At 44.1% G+C, this 18,490-nt stretch overlaps 1 protein-coding gene across 1 annotated transcript in view; it reads left to right on the forward strand.

Moving 5' to 3' along the window:
• The window catches only part of LRRK1 (leucine rich repeat kinase 1), a 112,243-nt gene that overhangs the window by 38,964 nt on the left and 54,789 nt on the right, over nt 1-18,490 (forward strand). Inside the window, exons 11-17 of the mRNA XM_058155914.1 lie at nt 1,472-1,584; nt 1,668-1,744; nt 4,595-4,724; nt 7,842-7,954; nt 10,253-10,467; nt 11,968-12,132; nt 14,335-14,507. Of these exons, the coding sequence (XP_058011897.1) occupies nt 1,472-1,584; nt 1,668-1,744; nt 4,595-4,724; nt 7,842-7,954; nt 10,253-10,467; nt 11,968-12,132; nt 14,335-14,507 (986 nt within the window). The remainder of the gene's footprint in view (nt 1-1,471; nt 1,585-1,667; nt 1,745-4,594; nt 4,725-7,841; nt 7,955-10,252; nt 10,468-11,967; nt 12,133-14,334; nt 14,508-18,490) is intronic.

Genomic DNA, 18,490 nt, shown 5'->3' on the forward strand with positions numbered 1-18,490 from the left:
TTGTCTCTTGAAAAAAGCACCTTTGGGATAGTCTGGTGTTACTTTCACTTTAGATGATCCTGTATTCCTTAGATCAGTAGTGGTGAATCTTTTACTCAGCGAGTGCTGAATAGGTACGTGCTTTGCACGCTTCAAGCGTGTGTGTGCCGTCTGCGCTAATGCGTGGCTCCTCCCCATGCACTGTGCTTGCAACCACACCATCTGCGCATACGCACAGCTTTCGCGTCTGCCCCCACTGTGCGCTGCATGCACAATCACACCATCTGAGCATGCGTGTGGTTTTCGTGTGTGCAATGCATGTGCATGAAGGCCGTCTGCGCACGTGTGTGTTGCTCACCAGTACTCTCGTGTGCATGCACAAATCCACGCGGATGGGCAGGAGTGCTCCGAAGATCAGCTGGGTCCCCTGAATTGCACACATGTGCACTGGAGGCCCGAACACCAGCTGAGGCGCGCACACATGCACAGCAGCAGGTGAGTTGGGCGACAGCTCACGTGCCAGAAAAATGGCTCTGCATACCAGTTCTGGCATGCGTGCCATAGGTTCACCATCACAACCTGAGATGGTCCTGTCTCCTTTAGGGTTGCTTTGTAAATCAGATGGATAAGCAGGAAAGAAAAGAAAAACAGGAAAGAAAGAAAAAAGGGAGAAAAGGTCCTTGAGTGGCTCAGCAGACTAAGTCTGTCTGTTATTAACAGCAGCTGCTTGCAATTACTGCAGGTTCAAGCCCCACCAGGCCCAAGGTTGACTCAGCCTTCCATCCTTTATAAGGTAGGTAAAATGAGGACCCAAATTGTTGGGGGCAATAAGTTGACTTTGTATATAAATATACAAATGGATGAAGACTATTGCTTAACACAGTGTAAGCCGCCCTGAGTCTTCGGAGAAGGGCGGGATATAAATGCAAATTAAAAAAAAAGACTTTCTAATTCTAACTCCCTATTTCAATGAGCAACATTTTCAGGCAGCAAGTATCTGTATACACGTGAATGAAGAGACTGTTCAATATTTCATTACTGTCCAAGTTTGCTTTTAAAAAAAGATCAAAATACCCCTTGATAACAACAACAATAATAACATCAAAAGATTTCCCTACCTGAGATGAATGGTACATTAATGAGAACAATAATTTAAAATTATTAGTGTTATAATGATCTACTAATCTCATCTATGAAGTGAAAATGGTTTCATTGGAATATTCGTTTATCCTGTGCTAAGAACATAAAAATAACAATACGAGGGGGAAAATGCCCTAAAATTATATTCTTTCAGTTTTTTCCCAATTATTCCACCTCTTCTGTTCCCTTTGAGTTTTGCATCTCTTCTTTGCATAAAGTATCAGACTGTAGTGGTGGATATGTCAAATTCTGCGCAAACCTGATGCCATATCCGCCATCTTGCAGATTTTGAACAATTTCCCTTTCCTGGGATGCTTGTGCAAAATGCATCATTATCAATTTTCCCTTTCAGGCTCTGGTCTCCCTCAAAGTTTCAGGAAATCAGATAGTCATGTTACCTTCTCCAGAGAAGTGGTCCTGCCGCTTGTTGAAATCTCTGGATCTCTCCAAGAATCAACTTGGAAAGTGAGTTTTGCGGGTTTTCTCTTAAGTCCTCTTACAGAAGACATCTTCCTGTTTGATTGGTCTTTCTTTAAATTTGCCTGCAGAACTGAGGAAGGGACCAAAACTAAATGGATTCCATTATTCACTACAAGGAACAGAACTTGCGTTGGCAGCGAGATAGGTAAGTGGTATGGGTGTATTAGAGAGACAGACAGAGGTGCAGGTTGAAGTGAAGAACGGAGTGGTAGGATATTCAAGTACATTGAAGATCCTTGATGGCTGCTTCTTTGATTGCACTTTCTAGCTGAGACCGAGTATTTTTTTGGTTTTTTTTTGTTTACATTTATACCCTGCCCTTCTCCGAAGACTCAGGGCGGCTTACAATGTATAAGGCAATAGTCTCATTCTATTTGTATATATATTTTTTTTACAAAGTCAACTTATTGCCCCCCCCAACAATCTGGGTCCTCATTTTACCTACCTTATAAAGGGTGGAAGGCTGAGTCAACCTTGGAGGAGGAGGAGGAGGAGGAGGAGGAAGAGGAGGAGCTGTGAGTCCTTGGTGCTCTCTGAGTGTGGCTGTTTTCTTCCAAAGGTTTCATTACTGAACTGTGTAATATCATCTGTGCTAGAAGGGAGTGGGATTTGTTCTCTGTTTATGCTTATCCTGTCAGTCTTGGTGGGAACGTTCTTAGTGGTTCCTTGATTAGAATAGAATAGAATAGAATAGAATAGAATAGAATAGAATAGAATAGAATAGAATAGAATAGAATAGAATAGAATAGAATTTTATTGGCCAAGTGTGATTGGACACACAAGGAATTTGTCTTGGTGCATATGCTCTCAGTGTACATAAAAGAAAATATAAGTTCATCAAGGTACAACATTTACAACACAATTGATGGTCAATATATCAATATAAATCATAAGGATTGCCAGCAACAAGTTATAGTCATACAGTCATAAATGGAAAGAGATTGGTGATGGGAACGATGAGAAGATTAATAGTAGTGCAGATTCAGTAAATAGTTTGACAGTGTTGAGGGAATTATTTGTTTAGCAGAGTGATGGCCTCGGAAAAACTGTTCTTGTGTCTAGTTGTTCTAGTGTGCAGTGCTCTATAGCGTCGTTTTGAGGGTAGGAGTTGAAACAGTTTATGTCCAGGATGAGGGGTCTGTAAATATTTTCACGGCCCTCTTCTTGATTCGTGCAGTATACAGGTCCTCAATGGAAGGCAGGTTGGTAGCAATTATTTTTTCTGCAGTTCTAATTATCCTCTGAAGTCTGTGTCTTTCTTGTTGGGTTGCAGAACCGAACCAGACAGTTATAGAGGTGCAAATGACAGACTCAATAATTCCTCTATAGGTTAGGTTGTTTAGGTTGTTGTTTACTATTTGTTTGTCTGAGCTTGCGGTTCCTCAATTGGGGCATTGTTTACCATTGGTCTGGTATTAAGCCTAGTGTTAAATTCTGTTTATCTGTGTCTTAATTGCTGGCGAGGAAATGTTTTGGTTTTTTAATTCCTTTTTTGCTTTTCATCTCTTTGAATGGTATGTAGATGGTATATAAAATGATCTGTAAAACCAATAGCACTTAGGCTTATATACTGCTTCGTAGTTCTTTATAGCCCTGCCTAAGCAGTTTACAGAGTCAGCATCTTCCCACCCCCCCAACAATCTGGGTCCTCATTTTACCACCTCGGTAGGATGCAGCCTTGAGCCGGTGAGAATCAAACTGCTGGCAGTTGGCAGAATTAGCCCGCAATACTGCATTCTAGAAAGGACGCGGTGGCTCAGTGGCTAAAATGCTGAGTTTGTCGATTGAAAGGTCAGCAGTTCAGTCGTTCAAATCCCTAGTGCTATGTAACGGGGTGACCTCCTGTTACTTGTCCCATGTCCCAGCTTCTGCCAACCTAGCAGTTCGAAAGCATGTAAAAAATGCAAGTAGAAAAATAGGGACCACCTTTGGTGGGAAGGGAACAGCGTTCCATGCGCCTTTGGCATTTAGTCATGGCAGCCACATGACCATGGAGACATCTTCGGACAGCGCTGGCTCTTCGGCTTTGAAACGGAGATGAGCACCGCCCCCTAGAGTCAGGAATGACTGGCACATACGTGCGAGGGGAACCTTTACCTTTTATCTTTACTGCATTCTAACCACTGCACCACCATGACTCAAAACCAATTGATACTGTATGTGAATAAGACTTTCTGACCTACTTGGACGCCCCCCCCAATATTAATTTGTAGTCTTCTGAGCCCGTTTATCCATTTCCCAAATCGGTAGCCCCTGACAATATTTACGGTGTTTTTCTTCTGCTTCCTTCTGGTTTGTTTTCTTAAAATGCTATTTTCCTCCAATGGGTTGAAGGATTGGAAAAGATTTCTTATTTTTATGATGTGTATTTGAAATCCCCTTTTGATCTCCATCCCTTTTTGATCGTGAGTTTGTCCCCTGTCACCTTGTGGTCACGGGCAACTCTCTGCTGTAGGAAAAATGGGCCAAAGGAATATTTCAATATTAATAAATAACAGATTGTTCTCCTGTCCCTTTCTTGTGACCTGTGATCGACAGAAGGCAAACAGGATCTGGAGCAGGGGGCTTTATCAGAGGTGGTATTCAGCAGGTTCTGACCAGTTCTGGAGAACTGGTAGCAGAAATTTTGAGTAGTTCGGAGAACCGGTAAATACCACCTCTGGCTGGCCCCGCCTCCATCTATTCTCTACCTCCCAAGTCCCAGCTGATTGGGAGGGAATAGGGATTTTGCAGTAACCTTCCCCTGGAGTGGGGAGGGAATGGGGATTTTGCAGTATCCTTCCCCCTTCCCGCCCACCAAGCCACATCCACTAAGCCACACCATGCCCACCAAGCCACACCCACTAAGCCATGCCCACAAAACCAGTAGTAAAAAAAATTTGAAATCCACCACTGGGCTTTATCCTATCAAATCTGATTGCTTGTTTGCAGACTGTGTGTATCCTGGATCTTCTCTTGCCTAACTTGTATTTTTCTTACTTTTTCCTTTCTCCAGAATATACCCTACAGTTTCCTGAATTCCTGGCCGAGACGTTGGAAGTCCTCTGTCTGAATGACAACCAACTAGACTCCGTCCCACAATCTGTTTGTCTCCTCAGGGGGCTGTCAGAACTCTACTTAGGAAAGTGAGTTGAATTCTTCCCAACAGTTGTAGAGAATATTTAATTCATTAATTCAGGAGAATATTTCATTCATTGGCTGCTGAAACTCTGAAGGTTTCCTTTGATGAACTTGGCAGTTTCAGTGCAAAGATTGGGCGCTCCCTGATCTTCTCCAAATATTTTTGAAGGTGTTTCCATAATTCTGAGGGAGCATTGCCAAGATGTAGATGATATAGGAATAGAATAGAATAGAATAGAATAGAATAGAATAGAATAGAATAGAATAGAATAGAATAGAATAGAATAGAATAGAATAGAATAGAATAGAATAGATTTTTTTATTGGCCAAGTGTGATTGGACACACAAGGAATTTGTCTTGGTGCATATGCTCTCAGTGTACATAAAAGAAAAGATACGTTCATCAAGGTACAACATTTACAACACAAATGATGGTCAATATATCAATATAAATCATAAGGATTGCCAGCAACAAAGTTACAGTCATACAGTCATAAGTGGAAAGAGATTGGTGATGGGAACGATGGGAAGATTAATAGTAGTGCATATTTAGTAAATAGTTTGACAGTGTTGAGGGAATTATTTGTTTAGCAGAGTGATGGCCTTCGGGAAAAACCTGTTCTTGTGTCTAGTTGTTCTGGTGTGCAGTGCTCTATAGCGTCATTTTGATGGTAGGAGTTGAAACAGTTTATGTCCAGGATGCGAGAGATCTGTAAATATTTTCACGGCCCTCTTCTTGATTTGTACAGTATACAGGTCCTCAATGGAAGGCAGGTTGGTAGCAATTATTTTTTCTGCAGTTCTAATTATCCTCTGAAATCTGTGTGTGTATTTTAGCTCATATTTTAGTGTGTGTATTTTAGTGTATTTTAGTGTGTTTCTGTATTTTAGCTCAACATAGCTGGAAGATCTAAGACACCCAAGAATGGGGCAATACAGGATGAGATTCCCTGTCTCCATCTCTGAATTTTATCTTTGGTTGGGGTAGGAGATGGTTGAAGAAAAATATTTATATGGCAGTGGTGAAATACAATTTTTTTTACTACCGGTTCTGTGGGCGTGGCGTGGCTTGGTGAGCGTGGCTTGGTGGGCATGGCTGGGGAAGGATACTGCAAAATCCCCATTCCCTCACCACTCCTGGGACCATCCAGAGGTGGTCTTTGCCAGTTCTCTGAACTGCTCAAAATTTCTGCTACTGGTTCTCCAGAACCTGTTGGATTTCACCTCATTGAAATTGTTCATTGTTTTCCTCGACAGAAGGGTAAGATTAAAAAGAAATAAATGAACTCCTACATTGGATAAAAACCTGTGATTTTTTAAAAGTTTCTCAAGATTGTCATTTCGCTGAGAACTTGTGAAATGATTTTTAACGGCACTGCTGAGAAACACATAAAATGGAATTTAACAGATGGGATTGTGTTTCATCTTAGCTAACCCAAAAAAGGTGGAGAAACTTTATTTGTTCAAGAGACTTAGTTAAGAGCAACAAAGATGATTAGGAGACTGGAGGCTAAAACATATGAAGAAGGTTGCAGGAACTGGGTATGTCTAGTTTAATGAGAAGAAGGACTAGGGAAGACGATAGCAGTTTTCCAATATCTCAGGGGCTGCCACAAAGAAGAGGGAGTCAAGCTATCCTCCAAAGCATCTGAAGGCAGAAAAAGAAGCAATAGATGGAGGTGTATCAAAAACAAAACCAACCTAGAACTAAGGAGAAATTTCCTGACAGTTAGAACAATTATGTCAGGTTTCCAAGTGATGAAACCCATTCAAAAAGAAATAGGCAAAGTCCATTTTCCAAAACAAATTTCTTTTATTTAGGTAGGCATCAAATTGGCAAATTAGTCTGTTGTAATTCCAGATCTGACACAAACCGGAACATCATAATATAAGTTAGAAACATCCCTCAAAAGTCACATTCCCCAATAAATACTCCATCCACATTTCCCGGTGTCTTCAAACTCCACCTTCCATTCTCATCAAGAGCAGCCTCTGTTCCCACGGGAAAGAAAGTTACCTAGCCAAAACAATCCTCACTATCTATTTGTTCCTTCCCACCCCATCTTAAGAATGTGGTGAGCCCGGAAACCCCCCTTACATAGTAAAGAGAAAGAAAAGGAATAAATGAGTATAATTGTTGTTGTTAGTTGCGAAGTCATGTCCGACCCATCAAGACCCCCATGGACAACTTTCCTCCAGACCTTCCTGTCCTCTACCATCCCCTGGAGTCCATTTAAGCTTACACCAACTGCTTCAGTGACTCCATCCAGCCACCTCGTTCTCTGTCGTCCCTTTCTTCTTTTGCCCTCGATCTTTCCCAGTCCTTCCTTCTCATTAGGTGGCCAAAGTATTTCAATTTCATCTTCAGGATCTGGCCTTCATGGATTACTGCCTTGTCGTGGCGAAGGGGCTTGCATAGCTCAATGAAGCTATGAGCTATGCCATGCAGGGTCATCCAAGATGGACAAGTCATAGCAGAGAGTTCTGACAAAATGTTTGCCAACTTGCACTTTGGAGAAGGAAATGGCAACCCACTCCAGTATCTTTGCCATGAAAACCCCATGGATAGTACAAAAAGGAATGAGTATAATAGAGAGCTAAATAAAATGGCTACAGATATGTCAAATTCGGGCTCTACAAATTAATCATTGGAACGACTTGCCTTCAGAGGTTGTAGGTGCTCCATCACCTGAGATTTTTAAGAAGAGATTGGAGAACCATTGGTATGAAATGGTATAGGGTTTCTTGCTTGAGCAGAGGGTTGGACTTGAACAGGGGTCTCCAACTTTGGCAACTTTAAGACTTGTGGAGTTCAATTCCCAGAGTTCCTCAGCCAGCTTTGCTGGCTGAGGAATTCTTGGAATTGAACTCCACAAGTCTTAAAGTTGCCAAGGTTGGAGACCCCTGGACTAGAAGACCTCCAAGGTCCCTTCCAACTCTGTTATCCTCTTAATTTATCTTTCCCATTGAAATTCCACCTTGGTTTGGCCTAAGCCAACAGTTTCAAGTTATACCTCCAAATATTCATATGAAGGCTAGCCTTGTTTGCCAACTTGCACTTTGGTGTCACCATTGGCAAGGCTTTGGATCGGTTGATGATAATGTGCCCTTTTTCTTCATAGTAACCCAGGCATCCAAGAGCTTCCTACTGAACTTGGACAGCTGGTTAATCTTTGGCAGCTGGATATTGAGGATCTAAACATTGGCAACCTTCCAACGGAGATCAGAAAAGAGGGTGAGGTACTTCCTTTTTTGTAACTGATTAATCTCAGCTGTTTGAACGGGGAGAGAATCCAAACCAAGCATGATTTTATTTATTATTGAACTGTGGAATATGGAACGGACTCGTCGTCATGAAATAGAATTGCAGACCTCAGGTTTTCCAGGCAATTCAAATTCAGCTCGATCAGTTCCTTTGCAGGCCACCTTCTCTTTCAAACAGCAGCTCACAGTACAGCCATTTAATGGATTCCACTTTTCCACCCCACCCCACCTCCCCTACGTTTCTGAGCAAGTGCTGTAGAAATGACAGGCCACATTTATTATTTTGCAGAAAGTCATAGTTTTTGACATCCCGCAACCGAGCGATGTCTGTTTGGCACTTCCTGGCCTAAAGTTATATTTTTTAGAACGGTTATTTCTGTTGTAACTTAATTTATTGGCAGTTCTGCAGCCTCCAAGACGAACCATAACTGGAAATTAAGAGGCCTTGGCTTACACATAATCGGGTTTCTGGTGCTTATTCATTTTGAATAGGCCTATTATTGCTTGTTGATGTCCATCAGTCAGTTTATTTTTTGCAATATGTAACTTCCATACATACAGCCCAAAGTTTAAATCAGGAGAACGCATAATTTTTAAAAACAAAAACACCCTATTGATTCATTTTGAAGGTTTTTTTTCTTTAGTCATCCTAGTTTCCCACACTTGTAAGGAATGGATGGGAGGAGAGGGAGAGGGAGGGAGGGAGGGGAGAGAAAGAGAGAGAGGGAGAGAGAGAGAAAGAAAGAGAGAGAGAGGGAGGGAGGGAACAATTTGGAAAAAATGGGAAATATTAAAGTGCTTCCAATAAAGAAGAATATTTTTTTTTATTTACATTTATATCCCGCCCTTCTCCGAATACTCAGGGCGGCTTACAGTGTATAAGGCAATAGTCTCATTCTATTTGTATATTTACAAAGTCAACTTATTGCCCCCCCAACAATCTGGGTCCTCATTTTACCTACCTTATAAAGGATGGAAGGCTGAGTCAACCTCGGGCCGGGCTTGAACCTGCAGTAATTGCAGGCTGCTGTGTTCTAATAACAGGCTTCTAACAGCCTGAGCTATCACGGCCCTTTTTTGTAGCTCAGGGTTAAATGAGAAGTTCTTGGTGAGAGAGATGAAGATGATAAAGAGCTGAGGTGGCGCAGTGGTTAGAGTGCAGCACTGCAGGCTACTTCAGCTGACTGCTAGCTGCAGTTCAGCAGTTCAAATCTCACCAGGCTCCACTCAGCCTTCCATCCTTCCGAGGTCAGTAAAAATGAGAACCCAGATTGTTGGGAGCAAGAGGCTGGCTCTGTAAACGGCTTAGAGAGGGCTATAAAAGCACTATGAAGCAGTATATAAATTTAAGTGCTATTGCTATTGCTAGATCTCTTATTCAGGGCCCAGGTTATTTGCTTATAGAGGGTTTTAAAAATTAGTCCAAATGACTGGAGGTTGCTCACCCTGCACAAAATCATTAGCTGTCATCTACCACTCCTGCCAACCCAGCATTCAAAAGCAGGCAAATGCAAGTAGATAAGTAGGTACCACTTTGGTGGGAAGGTAACAGTGTTCCATGTACCTCGGCATATAGTCATGCTGGCCACATGACCACAGAAGTGTCTTCAGACAACATTGGCTAACTTGGCTAAGAAATGGAGACGAGCACTGCCGCCTAGAATTGGACACGGCTGGACAGGGGAAGCCTTTGGCTCTACCTGTTGTGGTCCGCCAGCTGGCAACGGAGTCGGACAGCGATGAGGCTGAGGTGGGGTAGAGCCATCAGGGAGTGAGGTGCAGACACCAGAGCCTCCAGAGATTGATAGTAGTGAGGCAGAGGAACAGGAAGAGCCTGTTCCTAATGCACGCATGAGAAGAGCTGCCAAAAGGCAAGAGCAGCTCAAGCAAAGAGGACAACTCGGCAGTAGGGCCAAGAGATTATTGGCCCCTCCCATAAGGCTTAAAATAGACCAGCAATGGCATTTGGGTTCTTTGCCAGAAAACAACGTTGATAGCTTCATCTTGTTGCATTTATTTTTGTTATCGGTGTCTTTGAACGTTTGCCAAGAAAGGCCTTTGGCAGTTTGCCTAATTGGACCAAGGTTTGCAATAGGACTGAGGAATTTGTGTTGGCAGGAATTTGCTTTAATTTAGTTGGGAATGAAGTAATTCTCAGCTGTTCGAATCAAGTTTGTTTGTTTGTTTTTTCACTGACTGGGTTTCCTACTACCTACTTGGGCCCGGGTCACAACACTACCAATGATTTCTCCATCCATTCCACCTGCAGGACCCAAGACCATTTTAGCCTACTTACGCGCTCAGCTACGCAAAGCAGAGAGATGTAATGTGATGAAAATGGTGGTGGTAGGTCCTCCCCGACAGGGAAAATCCACCTTGGTTGAGATCCTGCAGACAGGGAAATCTTCTCTTTCAATGCCTGACAATACCACCATCCGGACCACAAGATGGGATCTCCAGAGACCTGCTGGGTTCAAATCCAAGGTAAATAGAAAAGAGAAACATCTACGGAGATTCTCGGTCATCCAGATGACTTTTCTTTGAAGACGTTTTGCTTCTCATCCAAGATGCTTCTTCAGCTCTGATTTTTCTTTGAAGACGTTTCGCTTCTCATCCAAAAAGCTTCTTCAGCTCTGACTGGATGGCAAATCCTCCCATTTCCCCACCATCCAGTCAGAGCTGAAGAAGCTTCTTGGATGAGAAGTGAAACATCTTCAAAGAAAACCCAGAAAGTCCAGTTGCCTCTTGGGGGAAAAAAAAAAAAGCACCTTTGGGATAGAAAAGAGGAAATTTGCAAATTGAGCAGCAGATGATCTGGTTGGATGGATGTAGAATAGGACCATGATGGCTCTTCTGTGTCCACTCTAAATCTTAACCCTGAGAATGTGTGGCTGCCTTAGAAGCAAGCAATCGAGTTACATTTCCTGTGTGGGAAGAGGTCGTTCCCCCGTAACAAGTGCTCTTTCTTCAGTTTGAACATTCATACCCATTGACGCCAAGGTGCTGTACATTATGGAGGTGTTGGAGGGTGCAAGCTCATTATGCATTCACCATTCGCTCCTTCTCCATCCATTCCACCTGCAGGACCCAAGACCATTTTAGCCTACTTACGCGCTCAGCTACGCAAAGCAGAGAGATGTAATGTGATGAAAATGGTGGTGGTAGGTCCTCCCCGACAGGGAAAATCCACCTTGGTTGAGATCCTGCAGACAGGGAAATCTTCTCTTTCAATGCCTGACAATACCACCATCCGGACCACAAGATGGGATCTCCAGAGACCTGCTGGGTTCAAATCCAAGGTAAATAGAAAAGAGAAACATCTACGGAGATTCTCGGTCATCCAGATGACTTTTCTTTGAAGACGTTTTGCTTCTCATCCAAGACGCTTCTTCAGCTCTGATTTTTCTTTGAAGACGTTTCGCTTCTCATCCAAAAAGCTTCTTCAGCTCTGACTGGATGGCAAATCCTCCCATTTCCCCACCATTCAGTCAGAGCTGAAGAAGCTTCTTGGATGAGAAGTGAAACATCTTCAAAGAAAAACCAGAAAGTCCAGTTGCCTCTTGGGGAAAAAAAAAAAGCACCTTTGGGATAGAAAAGAGGAAATTTGCAAATTGAGCAGCAGATGATCTGGTTGGATGGAAGTAGAATAGGACCGTGATGGCTCTTCTGTGTCCACTCTAAATCTTAACCCTGAGAATGTGTGGCTGCCTTAGAAGCAAGCAATCGAGTTACATTTCCTGTGTGGGAAGGGGTTGTTCCCCCGTAACAAGTGCTCTTTCTTCAGTTTGAACATTCATACCCATTGACGCCAAGGTGCTGTACATTATGGAGGTGTTGGAGGGTGCGAGCTCATTATGCATTCACCATTCGCTCCTTCTCCCTCCCTCCCTCCCTCCCTCCCTCCCTCCCTCTCTCTCTCTCATTTAAATTAACTGCTATTGAGGGGCTATTCGGTCCCTTCAATGTAGCTCTTTGTCCAATTAGGTTGACGCCGTTGAGTTGAACGTCTGGGATATCGGAGGCCCCGCCAGCATGTCAACAGTCAACCAGTGCTTCTTCACAGATAAGGCATTGTACGTTGTCATCTGGAACTTGGCACTGGGAGAAGAAGCTGTGGCGAATCTTCAATTCTGGTTACTCAGTATTGAGGTAGGAGCAAAGCCGTAGGCTGGCTTGCAGAACGGCTGTGCCCCAGGGGATGTACAGAGAGGCTTAGACAAATTTCGCAAACGCCATTGTTCATTTCTAACAGCTTCGCCTTAAAATCCTTCAAGGTTGACATCTTTACATCAACTAGGACCCAACCATCACCCTTCAACCCTAACATGACTCCGGGACTTGTCTATTCCTAATGTTGACTCCAGGGATGGTATTCTCTTACCTTTTCTATCGGTTCGCAAAACTGCACGTGTCAAAAACGGGATGTGATGACGTCTGGGCGGGTGGGTGGAGCCTCCCACAGCTGCTGCTACCGGTTCATACGAACCAGACACATTCATGAACATCTCGCTTAAGCTTCCTTCTCTATTACCCTCCAGATAACATTAAATTTCAGCTCCCATAATTCTTCAGAGTCAAGGTGCAAGTTGTTTTGTTGTTGAAGAATCAAATGATTTTTTTTCATGATACAGATAGAATAAAAAATAGGATGTGCAGTAGAACCTTTTTTTTAAAAAAAAAAATCCTCTTAATGCGATACTGGTATCTACCTCACCATGAAGCATATTGTCATGTCCTATACAGGATGCCTGAATGCAGGCCTTGTGGCTTATTTGAAAAATCGGAATTACTACGCCATTGAGCGATAGGCAAATGGTGGCAGTTATAGACACGTGTATTTCCTAGTTGATCTTCTTTGGTTTGCTTGTCTGTCGTACCTAAGACTTCCAGAGGGATGCTGTCGTGTCCCACTCCTCCGCTGATGGCCGGGTCAGGGAAATCTGAATCAGGCGTGCCTCTGCAGCTCTGCCAAAGTCCTAGCAAAGTTCTCAAGGCAGGCAGGAGACCAGAAAGTGATTTCTGGTAGATAAGGTAGACTTTGCCTGACTCAGAGAATGCCAGAAAGCAGATCCTTTATATAGGCCATGGGGTGTAGCTCCATGACTCAGCACTTATCCCGGCCTGCCCCTCCCTTCCTTCTGTTGACGCCGCTTATCAATTCTCCTGAAGCGAGGGTCACTCCAGTCTGCAGCTGTTGGTAATTGACCTTCCTCAGGCTCACATGCTGTGGGGAGGGAGGGTCTAGTTGCTCCGTTTGCCTGGGCATGGAGCCAGGGCTGGGGGCTGGAGGCGCTTCTTCTTCCTCGGCCTGTCTGGGCATGGAGCCAGGGCTGGGGCCGGGAGGCATGCTAGGACATTCCTCAGCGTTCGGAAGCAGATAAGAAGGCCCCGGCTGCGGGGAAAGCGGACAAGGCACAACAGATGCCAGGCAAGACCAACTTTAAAAAGAAGCATAGAACAGCATCACAGTTGGAAGGGATATTGGAGGTCTTCTAGTCCAACCCCCTGCTCAACCAGGAGACCCTATAACACTTGAGACAAATTGCTGTCTAGTCTCTTCTTAAAAGCTACCAGTGATGGAGCACCCACAACTTCTGAAGGCAAGCCGTTCCACTGATTATTTGTTCTCAATGACAGGGGATTTCTCCTTAATTCTAGGTTGGTTCTCTCCCTGATTAGTTTCCATTCATTGCTTCTTGTCCTACCCTCAGGTGTTTTGGAGAATAGATTGACTCCCTCTTCTTTGTGGTAGCCCCTCAAATATTAGAACACTTCTATCATGTCACCCCTAGCCCTTCTTTTCACTAGACTAGGTAAAGGTAAAGGTAAAAGTTCCCCTTGCACATATGTGCTAGTCGTTCCCGACTCTAGGGGGCGGTGCTCATCTCCGTTACAAAGCCAAAGAGCCAGCGCTGTCCGAAGATGTCTCCGTGGTCATGTGGCTGGCATGACTCAATGACAAAGATGCATGGAACGCTGTTACCTTCCCACCAAAGGTGGTCCCTATTCTTCTACTTGCATTTTTTACGTGCTTTTGAACTGGTAGGTTGGCAGAAGCTGGGACAAGGAACGGGAACTCACCCCATTACACGGCACTAGGGATTCGAACTGCTGAACTGCAGACCTTTCGATCCAGAAGCTCAGCATCTTAGCCACTATTCACTAGAATCCCATCCACTAGACTAGACATTCATTAGGCTAGATATACCCCATTCTTGCCCCCGTTCTTCCTATGAAGTAGTTGGCCAAATAGGGAATGTTCCCTTCATTTACCTGCAAGACCACATCTACTTTCTCCCAACCAACTGTGGCTTAAATGAACCATAGCTTAATGCCACTCTCTCTTTCCAGGCAAAGGCTCCAAATTCAGTTGTGCTGGTGGTAGGGACGCATCTGGATCTCATTGAAACCAAATTCCGTGTCGAGAGAATCGCCACCCTAAGAGCCTACGTCCTGGCCCTCTGTCGATCTCCCTCTGGTTCAAGAGCCACTGGTTTTCCAGACATCACATTTAAGCATTTGCAGTAAGTTGGATATGGGTGCAACAGTTCACACTAAAGGTAAAGGTTCCCCTCGCACATATGTACTGGTCGTTCCCAACTCTAGGGGGCGGTGCTCATCTCTGCTTCAAAGCCGAAGTGCCAGCACTGTCTGAAGACATCTCTGTGGTCATGTGGCCGGCATGACTCAACGCCAAAGGCGCACGGAACGCTGTTTCCTTCCCACCAAAGGTGGTCCCTATTTTTCTACTTGCATTTTTTACATGCTTTCGAACTGCTAGGTTGGCGGAAGCTGGGACAAGTAACGGGAGCTCACCCCGTTACACGGCAGCACTAGGGATTCGAACCGCTGAACTGCTGACCTTTCGATTGACAAGCTCAGCATCTTAGCCACTGAGCCCTTCAATTCACACTAGCAAGTTCTTATTTCCAACTGCTTGCTTTTCAACTACTCAAGTATCACTAAGGAAGAGGGATGTCATTGGTCTAGCTGCGAGCAAATTGGGGAGTTTTGCTGCAGGGTAGTCCTCAGCATACGACTGCAATTGAGTCCCAGATTTTGTTTTGCTAAGCGAGACGTTTGAATTTTACCCCATTTTTACAATTTTTCTTGCCACGGTTGTTAAATGAATCAGTGCAGTCCATAAGTTCATCACACGGTTGTTAAGTGAGTTTGTCAGAAGATTGCAAAAGGGGATCACATGACCCCAGGATCCTGCAACCGTCATAAAGATGAGTTAGTGGCCAAGGGTCTGAATTTTGATCATGGGAGCATGGGGAATGCTGCGAGAGTCCAAAGTGTGGAAAATGGTCCTAAAGTCACTTTTTTGAATGCCCTTCTAACTTTGAACGGTCACTGAATGAATTGTTGTAAGTCGAGGACTACCTGTACTGCTAGGAAACATCTTTCCTGAAAGATTGGGGATTATTGTGTCTAGAAGGAAGCGGCCACTATTTGTTTTAACGTGATGACCAAGGAGAGTGTGATAAAGTCAAAGCAATCCTTAAGCACCAGTGTGCCTACCGTCCCTGTCCTAATGTTCCCTTTAGTTGTATTCATTTTATGTATTCAATTCATGCTTATACTTATATATATTATTTAATATGTATTTGACAAAATAAATAAAATAAAATAAATTAAGAGAGGTTTTTAAATGTCTGAGATTAGGTTTGTTAGGACCCTGTGGTTGCCTAACAAAATTGTACTGCAGAGAGCTGGTCACATTCTTTTCTACAAAGTAAGGATACATTTTCATTTTACAGCTCAATCCAACGTGCGCCACAAACAGAGCACAAGATAGCATTAACTAAAGCTTGAGTTTTCAGGCTGACACAGTTGCTGCCCACAAAAATGCGCTGGTAATGAACCTTCTACGGCTTGGTTAGCCAAGCTTAGCAGGACGTTTAAATGGGAGATCTTTGGGTTTTTTTCAGCAGAGAAGGAATTAGAGGTCAACAATAGCTTATTGTCTGCCTCTTTTGTGACACCATGATTCCTGAATTCCCGGTCTGCTTATTAATTGCATTTCCTTGAACCCAGGAAAGTGGAGCATCGTTAGAAAGACAGCTCAGCTTATGGCTTAGAGTGGACAACTGGTTTGGGCTATCAATGAAGCAAGCCAGTTTTGCTAATAATAAGGGACAGGACAATGGTGGGTTTCAAATTTTTTTACTACCGGTTCTGTGGGCGTGGCTTGGTGGGCGTGGCATGGCTTGGTGGGCGTGGCAGGGGAAGGATACTGTAAAATCTCCATTCCCACCCCACTCCAGGGGAAGGATACTATAAAATCTCCATTCCCTCCCCAGGGGAAGGTTACTGCAAAATCCCCATTTCCTCCCAATCAGCCGGGACTCGGGAGACAGAGAATAGATAGGGGCGGGGTCAGCCAGAGGTGGTATTTATCGGTTCTCTGAACTACTCAAAATTTCCTCTACCAGTTCTCCAGAACTGGTCAGAACCTGCTGAAACCCACCTCTGGGACAGGACTAGGTACTTAGCAAAATATTTTCCTTTCTGTTTTCAGCAATAATGCCATTGGTTAAGGGGCAAATATAACAAGGAACGCTGAGTTGATCTCGGCTTATCTCAAAAAGCTGCTCATGGAGATGTGATTGGAAGGCTTCTCCTGCCTCCAGTGTCCGAATCCGGCCGCCGCCGAGGCCCTCAGGGGCCAGGTGTTCGAAAAGGACACCTGCCGCGCAGACGGCTCGCCAGGGGTCCCCCAGCCGATATACAGGACTGGGGGGACCGATGCTGGCGCGTCCTAGGCTCGGCGGGGTTCGGAGGCCACAGGCCGCGGCCATTATTTTGGTCGTCGCCTAGGCCGCTGTGCCCAGTGACACCGGGGCTTTGGATTTATAATTGCAGCAGCCTGGTGGTGAACAGGAGCGGAGAAGAATTGAGGAATGAAGAAGGGAAGGGATATCGGCAAAGCGTGGTGGAGTGCTCCGGAGTGCGGGGGTTTTCTCCCCTGCGACTGGAAGAATCGAATCACTTTGGAGAGAGGAGAACTTAAAATAACAAGATTACGGTTTTGTGGAGCTCTGGAGAAGAGGTGATGGAGAAATTTAGGAGGGAGGTTTGAGGCCCCCTCCTCTGAGAACAATGGTGGCGTCCAGCTTCCGCCTTCACTATGAGAATCTTGATGACATCACTTCCCTTCGGCTTCCTGGTTGACTAACTGTACTCTGGACTCGTTGCTCCTGTGAGTGCCCCCTGGTGGATCCGGAGGAAATTATAAGGATACTGTGCTTGCCTGAGGACTTTAAAAATTTTTTTTTAATGGCAAAAGGTCAGAGACCAACTGCTGGAGAAATGGAGAGAATTTTGGAAAAGTTATCTAATATGGACAAGAAACTGGATGAAATAAGAGCGGAAATTGTGACTATCCAAAAGGACTTAAAGGATACTCAACAAGTCTCAGCAGAAAATAAGCAGAAAGTGGAAGGTTTGGAGGGTGAGATGCGGGCAGTGCAGAAAAGAGGGGAGACGACAAGCAATGCTGTGCTTGGATTACAGATGGATAAAATGTCTTATTTCCTTAGGTTTCAAAATTTGGAAGAAGTGGACCAAGAAGATTTGAGAGATGTTGTGACTAAACTGTTGGGAGAATTTCTTGGGAGAGGTGTTGATTTTATGAATTGGGATGTGGATCGAGTTTATAGAGTTAATTCACAATATGCACGCACGCATGCAGTTCCTAGAGAGGTTCATGTCAAATTTGTGAAAAGAGAGACGAGAGATGAAATTCTTAGAAAACATAGGAGTGGGGCACTGACTTATAGGGGCAGGGAGATAGCCATTCTGAGGCAGATTCCCAGACAGGTACGTGAAATGAGAAAGAAATATTACTTTTTGTCAAGCAAATTGTACCAGAAGGGAGTAGGCTTCAGATGGCTGATGCCAGAGGGATTGATGATTTTCCGGGAGGGCATTACGAAAAAAATTAGTACAATTGCGGAGGCTACGGCCTACGTGGAGGAACACAAAGCCCTCCTGGAATCAGATGACCCAGGAATTGAAGAAGGGGAGGTTATAGACCATGGGGCGGAGGCGGCTGCCGCTGTTGCGGCCCTGGAGTTGGGTCAGGCTGAACCCAGAGTTCTGAGATCCAAAACTAGGAGGTGACAAAGATATTTGGTATTGTGTTGGTTTTACTTATTCTCTTTCGTATGATATTCTGATTATTCTTGACCCTTCTTTATTGCGTATGTAAGATTGGTAAACTTAGCTACTCAGACACCTGCTTGCCATATGGCTGTTGTATGTGTTTAAAATTTTGAGTAAAATTCTTATCACGTATAAGAAAAATGAAAATTTACCATACCTGATATGTATTTGTATAAACTTTTTTTTGACCAATAAAAACTTTTTTTTGGAAAAAAAAAGCTAAGCGTGGTCAGATTTGATTCATCCATGGGTGAAAAACCAGTAGGAAATCTAGGGCCAGATTATGAAATTAGAAGTGTCACTAAGAGCTGTGGTGGCGCGGTGGTTAGAATGTTGT

This window comes from Ahaetulla prasina, chromosome 13, assembly GCF_028640845.1.
Source record: "Ahaetulla prasina isolate Xishuangbanna chromosome 13, ASM2864084v1, whole genome shotgun sequence".
Taxonomy (NCBI): Eukaryota; Metazoa; Chordata; class Lepidosauria; order Squamata; family Colubridae; genus Ahaetulla; species Ahaetulla prasina.